The following is a 10,382-nucleotide window of genomic DNA, read 5'->3' as shown; positions in this document are numbered from 1 at the left end:
AATAACGTTAAAAGAAACAATACAGAGCCATATCCTTGAAGCATATGTATTTTATGCCTTATTGATGATAATCGGAACCACATCCCTTTTAATCATTATCATATAAAATCTTAAACTATTGGTACCATTCACTAGCTGAAACAGTGCATTTAAACATTAGGACTCCACTCTAACACACCCCCTGCTTGGTTTTCACACGTTTAATGAGAGATCAATCGTTTGCCTGACCATCAGGATGTCAGGCCAACAGATGAAGACAACTACACATTAACACAGCTATAAAATATAAACTAGCAAACAAGACTGTCAGATCATAAAAACTAACTTACTTTGATTTACTGATTAAATTACTTACTTAGGGGGAAAGTGGGGACACACACACACACACATTCAGAAGATTTCAAACAACAAGCACCAACTCACTCATTTGCATGATAAAAACCACTAGCAAAGGAAACAACACTCTTAGAGGAAAAACATTTATACTACATTTAGTTTATCTCACTAGTTTACAAATGTCATTCACTAATATCCTGCAGTAAAAGCTAAACAGGATGAAAACAATCCTTTTTGATAAGGAAGTAGTGAAGGGGGGTGAGCTAGTTAGACCCACTAAAGGAAGGGTTGGGGTCAGAGGATACCCCACAAAAACAACCATAAAACATATCTGTCATCAAGATTGACAGGCCATAAAACACTCAGTTTGAGTGACAGGTGTCATAAAATTTGACAGGGGGTCATAAATCAATCAAACTTTTGACACACAGTATATGATTTAACTACTACCACTCGTGTTTGTGTTTTTCCAGACAAATGGATCTATGGCAGAACACTCCCGCGGAACAAGACCAACGTGAGGCTTTGATGAACGCGTCAAAGCTGTTCATTGTAAATACCTGTACATATTGTAAATAAAATAGCATGAGAATGAATTTGAGTCTGAGTTTTTCTAAGCTTAGACTTTTTATCCATCTGGGCTTTAAAAGCTGCTTTTGTAAACAATATAGATACAGAAAAGTGTTTGCTCGGCAAACACATCACTTTGCTCTTTATGGATTTATTTTCCTATCTGGAACACTTTGCATTGCTCATAAAATGCTCCTGTATAATGTAAATAAAATAGCATGAGAATGAATTTGAGTCGGAGTTTTTCTAAGCTTAGAATTTTTATCCATCTGGGCTTTAAAAGCTGCTTTTGTAAACAATATACACACTAAAAAATGATGGGTTAAAAATAACCCAACTTGGGTTATTTTATAACCAAACCGCTGGGTCACTATTGCACCAGACCAACAGTAGTTAATTTGACCCAGCAAGATGGGTTGGTCATTTTTAACCCAACAGATGAGTTAAATATTCTACCCAAACGCTGGGGCAAATTAAATACAATTCTGGGTTGATACAACTACAGATTTGTTATATAGTGTACCCAAATGCTGAGTTAAATTAACCCATATGCCAGATAATGCTAACACATTACAGTACAATTTAAGAAAATAAATTGCAATAGACTACCCATAGCTTTAAAACTGTTAAACTGCAAACCTAGAACAGAATACATGCTATATGTATGCATATTAGTGGTGGGCCGTTAACGGCGTTAACGCAGTGAGACTATTATCGCGCGTTAAAAAAATTGTCGCCGTTAATCTATTCTCAAAGTTGGGTTGGGAGCTGGGTCTATACTACGCAAGCTATGATGACTTTCACCTTGATATTTTAGCGCGGATGTATACCAGTTTAACTGCACTGTACGGAGCGAGAACGAGATTTTTCAACTCGCGTGATTCGCGTCATTCGCGGAAGCAGAAACTGCCTCATCATCTCATGACCAGGGCTTCATTCGCGCGATTCGCGCAGCAAGTAGGTCTATTGGCTCTTTGCATTAACACATCAATCACTCGCGCTTGACACGCCATTCGCGTTTGGTCTGAACACAACATAACGTTACTGTGAAATTACAACATCAAACGTGACGTGCTAACATGGATGCAGCTATGAAGCCGCCGGGTTTGCTTCAGGGAATATTAATTTTTAAGAAGCTTCCCAATAGAAACATCGACAAGACTAAGGTTGTTTGCACCTTGTGCAATGCGGAATTGGTTTAAAAAAAACACTTTCTCTCAACAGGTAGCGGTCTAGCTTTAGTTGAAACCAGTAACTTTGTATTGAGATCTAATGTATTATGGCTCCTGTATGACATATCGCTTGTTGCTCCCTCACTCTTTGTAAGTCGCTTTGGATAAAAGCGTCTGCTAAATGACTAAATGTAAATGTACTATAGGAGCTCTTCCAGTCTCAAGTACCACCTAAATGGAAATCATCCCTTAGCTAATGCGGAAGTAAACACAAGTTCATCTTATTGAACATAATTTAATTTTCATCACCAATTATCATAGTAGAACAGCTTTCTCAAGCAGTTTGTGATGCATTTTGGAAACAGTAGATGAGCCCCTGGTCTAATGCGCCACCTGGCTTGAGAAACCCGTTCTAAAAGACTTACTTTTAGTCATTATTTGGGTAGCACACATATTCTGAGTGCCTTCGGCAGAATTCAAATGAGCCATTTTAATCTAGATTAATCTAGATTAATTTTGGAATTAATCTAGATTCATCTAGATTAAAAAAATTAATCTATGCCCACCACTAATGCATATATTATGCAATAAAAAAATACAGAAGCAAAACAACAATGGAATCTCAGAATTTTTTTATTGTATTACATTCATTAATATCAACAATAGTGTAACTGGTGCAGTTAATATCACTAGATAGGAAAACATTCATAGCAAAACAACAATTATGAATGAACTGGCTGAACATTCAACATGCCAACAGTCAACTGTCTTGAACAAATTCTGAAATGCCCTCTGATCATTTCCCAGCGTCAGGATGTGGGGGTATGGTTTGCATGCCTTGGCCTCATTGAGCTACTCCACCATGTTTATTCCAGGCTAAAAAAGAAAGAATACAAGAGAGCAAGTGAGAGAGTGCGAGTGAGTAAGGACCAAATGTCTACAGACTACTATAGAAGAATTCTAATATAGACATTGTGAGGACCATTTTCCTGGTCCTCACTACAGAAATTATTGTTTTATTATAAAGTCCAGTTAGCTTGACAATTTGGAAAAGATTCAGTGCATCTCTAATTCAAAATGTTGAACTGTATCATATGTTCTCAATTGACCTAAAAAGCCATAAATCTACTGATGATCTATCATTACAATAAACATGATCAGAAAATCTGACTCTCCTATCTGGCCGATAGGCAGCCGAGTTAGGTGGTCAGATAGGTGGGCCGCAAATGGTTTGTAGATTTAGAAGACTTCTTTAGTCAACCTTACAGAGTCAGGTCCAAATGGGTTAAAATACAAAAGTGTCAACCTTCTGATAAATATGTTGATTTCTGCACTCAATACCTTTGTTGGTGCCTGTTTTAGAACAAATTACTGCATCAGAGGTAATTAGCCTGTGGCACTGCTGAGGTGTTCTAGAAGCACAGGATGCTTGTGTTGTAAGCTTGTAGAATGGCTATTTTCCGAATACTGTCAGGCTTTATTTGATGACTGTCCACAAAAGTATAGTAAAACAAACCTGGATATGCATGTGTGCTTGCACACATTCTTAAGCTCAGATATGTTGATAAAATAAATAAAGTTTCCCCTTTAGATGTGCTTGAGGACTTACAGGCTTACGGTCGATGAAGGCCAAGCTGTATTCCTGAATGGTGTGGCGAACCACTTTCACACTGCGGCCACGGCCAACTTTGTAAGTTGTAGGTGGAAGCAAGGTTGGCAGCTGCCTCAGGGCGAGATCCCCAACACCATCTGTAGGAAGACATAGGTGTCAATACGATGTGGCATGGAATACCTCTGATTTTGTCATTCAATATCCAACTAAAATAAAACCCATGATAACTGTTACGTGCGGTTAATTCGCGCCCTGCAGCTGGTTAGTTTGTAGTGTAGTTAATCCTCCCATCAGTGGGCCGGACGGCAGCAGAGATTTAAGTATTTAAAAGAGCACCGGAGTACAGTCATTGCATTTCTTTGGCAGTAAACGTGATCATGGCTTGTTTTGCTTGCATTTTTTCTTACCGTCACCAGTCTTTAGGATAATGGCGATCTTGTAATGCAAGGTCAAATTTGAATATTTTTTCAAATGCGCCGCATTTTCTCCGCATAAATTCTGTGGCTTCATCACATAAAATTGCATAAATATAATGCATATTCCATCGCATTTTTTCAGAAGACGTGCCGCAAAATTAAGGATTTTTGCCCGCGACAATCACAAAAAAAATTAGTGCTATTAGTTACATCGGTACTGCTGTGTTGACTCTGTTGTAAAAAACTTGGACTTTTTTGTACACAATTAGCATAAAGAGGCTGACAGATTTATTTAACTCCATTCCTATTATGATATCACTCACTATTCTCAGAGCTCATGTTCGAGAAGGCTGTGAATTGTGCAAATACAGGTGTACAAATACATCGAAAGTAAATTTACACTTTTTAGTTAGCTATAGTTCTGATTCTGATAATGATAGTGGCCAAAATGATGTGAAATTGCAGTTTTTGGTCAAGCCCCTAAGAAGCCAGGGAAAACCCTGAATTTACAAGATCTTCATACAAGAATATATTACCTGGTGTTTATCCATCCAGGTGCCAGGCACAGGATCTTCTCAGCATAAATGGGTAGCCAAGTTTCAAACAATTTTGATGCAGCATCCCCTTGCAGGACAAGACTGTCCTGTGCAATCTATAAAATGGAAAACACATTTTTAAAACCAATTCAATGTGGCACAATAATAAAAGGTTATTAATAATGCGTCCCCATATTAATATCCTCAGAATTAATGTCTGAAAAGGACTTGAGTAGCAATGCAGACTTGATATGCTGTTGATGGGAAAACAAATATTTCTTACCTTTAAATTTGTCGACAAGGTCTGTCAGCTGCCACTCTGTCAAAGTGTTAATGACAAAGCTGTCCATTGATCTGAAACAAACACAAAAAGAGCTTAAGCAAAAAAACAATTGCTATTGTATTAACTATTCAGATTTCACTATGCAAAAGCAATGCAGACTAGCAGCAAAATGTAATCCAATGTGAAGATAACAGCCATTTTATTTAGCATCACAAAATATAGAGAAAACAATCTCTCCTTATACAATTCATATGACAAATTGCATGCATGTAAATTGTCTATGTTTTTACTTCACAAGAATATTTGTACAGCAGTGGTTCCCGAACTTTTTATTATATATTTCTTAAGTAAAAAAGCGCGCTCATTTATAGCCAGTTAAAATGATATAGCTAGCAAAGCAACTAACTGACAGCATGTTGGCTAGTAAACTAGGTAACTGCCGAATCACCTGGCTAGCTTGAAACTAGCTGGCAAATTAGACTGGTGAACTCAATAAACATGCCCATGGGCATTATGACCTTGTTTCATTAATTCATTAATATAATTCAGAGCAAACGGATAAGCTGTAACGTTAGGCGATCCATGATAACGGCTTAATGGCTAACGTTAGCTACGTTGTTAGCCAAACCAAAGCCTCGACAATATAAATATACTACATTAATAGGTAACGCAACACAGACAATCTGAATCAGACATGTATTATAAGTTACACAAACCTTTTATTATTCATTTGCCTCGCTGGATGATCAGTCAGGCTTTCTGCTGTGACGAGCACTCGGTGTGTGGACTCTTGACTCCCGTGACGATGTGATGACGTTCGAAGCACAAACAACCCACGTGCTGGGTCAACCGATGTATGTTGGGTTGATGGATTTTAACTCAACGCATGAGTTGCACAAAATAACCCAAATAAATAAATATAACCCAAATATTGATATAAATAACCCATAATGGGTAAAGCATTTCATAACCCAGCGGTTGGGTAGATTAAATAACCCAGCATTTTTTAGTGTGTATAGAAAAGTGTTTCATCGGCAAACACATCACTTTGCTCTTTATGATTTATTTTCCTATCTGGAACACTTTGCATTGCTCATAAAATGCTCCTGTATAATGTAAATAAAATAGCATGAGAATGAATTTGAGTCGGAGTTTTTCTAAGCTTAGACTTTTTATCCATCTGGGCTTTAAAAGCTGCTTTTGTAAACAATATAGATACAGAAAAGTGTTTCATCGGCAAACACATCACTTTGCTCTTTATGAATTTATTTTCCTATCTGGAACACTTTGCATATCTCATAAAATGTTCCTGTCTAATGTACATAAAATAGCATGAGAATGAATTTGAGTCGGAATGTTCTGAGACGCATTTTCATCTGGATGTTCGGCCTCAGAAGCAGGACAGCAGCAGTGAACCACGTCCTGCTGGACGGTTTACGTCTGCTGTCCCTCAAGTGACATGAGCCAACATTACAGATTACTTGAGACTAAAATCCAATAACAGTCAAGGTAAATAGCCGAACTTGGCATTTGTCGTCCAAGAACCTGTTAAAATAATAAACTCGCAGATTTAAATGAGTTAATACAGCAAAAAAAAATATTGCAATGGAAAAGCTGAAAATATAACAAGAAAAGTATTAAAAAAACTTAAGAAATACGAATCTGTAAATCATCGTTTTGTGTAGAAATTGAAGTCGGCCTTATTCGTTAAACATTGTGAATCGCTTCAAAAACAAAAAGTCTTATAGCTAGATCCAGTAATAAAAATCAACAAATTAGATGAATAACAAATGAATATAAATTCTAAATGAGTCATATGGTTAGGTTGGGGGGCGTGCGCAGCTCGGGAGAAAGCGTTCATTGAGCCTACGTCACTGCGTATTGGTTCCGCTGCTCGTTTCTTAATTTTTTACGCAAGCTGGGTCATTTATTTTAACTTGATCGTTTTAGTTTTTACGGTACGAAGTTTTGTTTTAGCATTGTGATTTTGGGTCACGCATAAAAAAACACGAATGTCAAAAGACTCTTCGTTTTTATCGGACTCCGAACCAAGCAACGCCACTATCCGGCGATGTATTCTTTTGTTAACAATTTCTTACCAAAGCTATTTCTCATCTGTGTTATTTTTTAATTAACGCGATTGTTATCAAAAAATAAATCGATGTTGTCTTCATTAGAAAACGACGTATGACGTATATGTGGTCGTGTGCGTATCACGTGAAACGTCGGTCACTAGGCAACGACCGCGTAGCTGGCGTTCTACAAAACAACAAACATTCGTTTGACGAGCCGCTGGATGAGACGGAGCGATCTTCAGACTTGCCTTTACATTTCTTGACTTTTATTGAACAGTTCATTTCGTTAATTCATTCGTTGAACAATACATTTTCATCTGAATTACTGTGTGTGTCCTGTATTTTGTCTTGTTTTAACATTTCTTGCGAGTTGGTTATTTTTACAGGTCAGATGACATCGTTCGTCGGAGGAAGCTGTCGTGCGGCTGGCGTACCGAGGGACCAGATCGCCTCGTTGTTCGTGGGGGACCTTCATCCAGAAGTGTCCGAGTTCGTCCTCCATCAGACGTTCAGCCCGTTCGGTCCGATCCAGTCCGTGCGGGTCTGCAGAGACAGGTTGACTCGGCGATCCCTGCGGTATGGTTATGTTAACTTTGTTAACCTCGCCAATGGTAAGTTGTCTCTCAATTCTTCACCTTGACATCTTGGTAAACACATTTTGAATTGAAATTTACAGCCTCGTGTATTTTCCTGCTCGAAGTTGTTTCCTGTAAATCGTCTTTAAATTGAGCTCCGTGACGTGTGCCGTATAAATAAACTTGCAATGTCTTGTCTCTTATCAACTCTTGTCTTTCAGCCGAGAGTGCCATGGACAACCTGATGTGCCAGGATCTTCTGGGCAGACCCATGCGGATCATGTTCTCCCAGCGTGATTCCACGCTGCGGACGACTGGGGTCGGGAACATCTTCGTCAAGGGTCTGGCCAGCAGCATCGATGGTGCCCGCCTTCATGACAGCTTCTCGATTTTTGGGAAGATCCTGTCCTGCAAGGTAATATCCGCAGTTTGATTGTTTTCTTATATAATGCAGATCATGCGTTGACCTCTGAATTCATCCCCGTGGTCAAGGTGGTCTGCGATGCGAACGGATCCAAAGGTTACGGATTCGTCCACTTTGCCACCTTCGAAGCGGCAGAGAAGGCCATCAAAGCGCTTGATGGCATGTTGTTGGACGACCAGCTAGTGTAAGTGGATCTCAGTTGTGCTTCTTGTACTTTGTCTTGTCTAATCGTATAGAGCTGAGCTCATTCGGTTTGTCTTTTAAAGGTCCATTGGCCACTTTAAGACCTTTGAAGAGCGTCGCGTTGAGCCGCAGGTCGTGGCTCAGGACAACGAGCGGCGCTACCCGGTACCCAAACCCTTTGATCACTTAACAAATCTTCAGTGAACGTTGACGTGTTCTTGTGTCACTGACTGGATCTTGTCTGTTCGACAGGGGGTGAGTCTGTACGTGCGTAATCTGCCCTATAGCTTCAGTGAGCAGCAGCTGCACAGAGCGTTCTCACCCTTTGGAAGCATCATGAGTGCCAAGGTACGATGCGCATTGTTTTATTGTGATTAGTACGTAACAGTCGAAGTGAAAGACTTTAACGAGTGCTTCACTCTGTGCAGTTGATGATGGAGGCCGGACGCAGCCGAGGGTTTGGATTTGTCAGCTTCTCCACCCTCGAAGTTGCGACCAAGGCTGCGTCGGTCATGGACGGGCGTGTGGTTGCCGGCAGGGCGTTGCGGGTCACTCTGTCTCGTCACAACGAGCAGAAGACCCAGACCGAGAAGCAGGACAGCAGCAGTGACTCACTTCCTGCTGGACGGTTTACGTCTGCTGTTCCTCAAGTGAGATGAGCCACTATTACAGGTTACTCGAGTTTTTCAAGCCAATGACAATTCACGTAATCAGCTGAACTTCGTTTTGTGCATGTGACAGGTCGAAAAACGCCCTGACGCTCAACCTGAAAACCAGCCGGCGCTTCAGGACGTCAGTCGACAGACAGCAGCGTGCGCCCTCGCTCAGAGTCAGTGGCCTCATTATATCTTTCTCGTTCTGTAAATGATGCTTCGTCAGCCCTTCCTATTCACGTACCTGTTCGCTCCCACGTATTTATGGAGGATGTACATCTTTACCTGTCTACAGGTGAGAGTCTCCGCCCACCCATGCCTGTCGACCTGTGGGATGACGTTAATACTCGGCCCCCGCGCCTGCTGGTCTCTCAGGTGCTCATGGAATACTGGGTCAGTGCTCATGCATCTGATCTCACTTCGACCACTTCGAGATTACAGAATACAAGTCAGGTGTGGTATTAAAGTAATAGAGTGATGTATGTTGGTGTGTGCAGGCAAGCCAAGCAGGGTTGGATGTGTTGCGTCCTATGCGACCGCTCGACCTGCCTGCACCCAGTGATGATACTGAAGTCTTCACTCACTGTGAGTAGCTTCACGTTTTGTGAATCAGACGTTCGTGATGCTCCTCTTGGATGGTCACTTCAGATTGAATAAGTGTCAGACAAACCAACACTCTTGGAGAGCTTTGATCGCTTCACACTACTGTCTTTTCTCTTGTTTCCCGCAGTGTCTCAGATTCCCAAAACTCTGCCTGACGGTGCAAGAGCTCCTGTCCAAACGCAAGCTCAACAGGTAGAAATGTCTTTTTGAAACTTTGGATCGTTCAAAGTTTGAGTTGAATTAAACAATCGCCTACACATCTTTCTCTCTACCGTAACAGCTGGTTGACTCTTCACATCGGTCACCATCCGCGTGGGGGCGCCGGTTCTGGACGACGTTAGACAGATGTTCGGAGTCCAGAAGCCTGAGGTGCCCCACCAGCTGGAGCATCACGAATCTACAGACAACACGCAGGCATTGTAAGTGTTGGAATTCTGCTGTTAAAACATGGCAATGCATGAATCTGTGCTATGAGGTTGTGCTTGAGCAGACAAAGTTGTAATGTGGCGTGAAATATGATGGCCGTGCTCGGGTTAGTGTGTAACCACTCGTGTTTGTGTTTTTCCAGACAAATGGATCTATGGCAGAACACTCCCGCGGAACAAGACCAACGTGAGGCTTTGATGAACGCGTCAAAGCTGTTCATTGTAAATACCTGTACATATTGTAAATAAAATAGCATGAGAATGAATTTGAGTCTGAGTTTTTCTAAGCTTAGACTTTTTATCCATCTGGGCTTTAAAAGCTGCTTTTGTAAACAATATAGATACAGAAAAGTGTTTCATCGGCAAACACATCACTTTGCTCTTTATGAATTTATTTTCCTATCTGGAACACTTTGCATTGCTCATAAAATGCTCCTGTATAATGTAAATAAAATAGCATGAGAATGAATTTGAGTCGGAGTTTTTCTAAGCTTAGACTTTTTATCCATCTGGGCTTTA

General features: G+C 40.5%; 1 protein-coding gene and 1 long non-coding RNA gene across 2 annotated transcripts; one reads left to right on the top strand and one right to left on the bottom strand.

The window, feature by feature from the left end:
* Positions 1-2,695: 2,695 nt before the first annotated feature.
* On the bottom strand, positions 2,696-5,758 carry LOC130417905 (uncharacterized). Its single transcript, XR_008906237.1, has 5 exons — positions 5,642-5,758; positions 4,926-4,996; positions 4,643-4,758; positions 3,688-3,827; positions 2,696-2,954 (listed from the first exon to the last, which is right to left on the bottom strand). It is a non-coding gene; the product is annotated as an uncharacterized LOC130417905 (long non-coding RNA).
* Positions 5,759-7,212: 1,454 nt separating this feature from the next.
* On the top strand, positions 7,213-9,634 carry LOC130417424 (polyadenylate-binding protein 1-like 2). The gene is made up of 8 exons (XM_056742987.1): positions 7,213-7,611; positions 7,797-7,990; positions 8,068-8,183; positions 8,266-8,382; positions 8,470-8,530; positions 8,924-9,011; positions 9,131-9,228; positions 9,566-9,634. Exons 1-8 carry the CDS (start codon positions 7,392-7,394, stop codon positions 9,632-9,634), a joined length of 963 nt encoding a protein of 320 aa, XP_056598965.1. The 5' UTR covers positions 7,213-7,391.
* Positions 9,635-10,382: the final 748 nt, after the last annotated feature.

The sequence above is a fragment of the Triplophysa dalaica genome, chromosome 3 (genome assembly GCF_015846415.1).
Source record: "Triplophysa dalaica isolate WHDGS20190420 chromosome 3, ASM1584641v1, whole genome shotgun sequence".
Lineage (NCBI taxonomy): Eukaryota > Metazoa > Chordata > Actinopteri > Cypriniformes > Nemacheilidae > Triplophysa > Triplophysa dalaica.
This window is presented reverse-complemented; position numbering and strand designations above follow the sequence as displayed.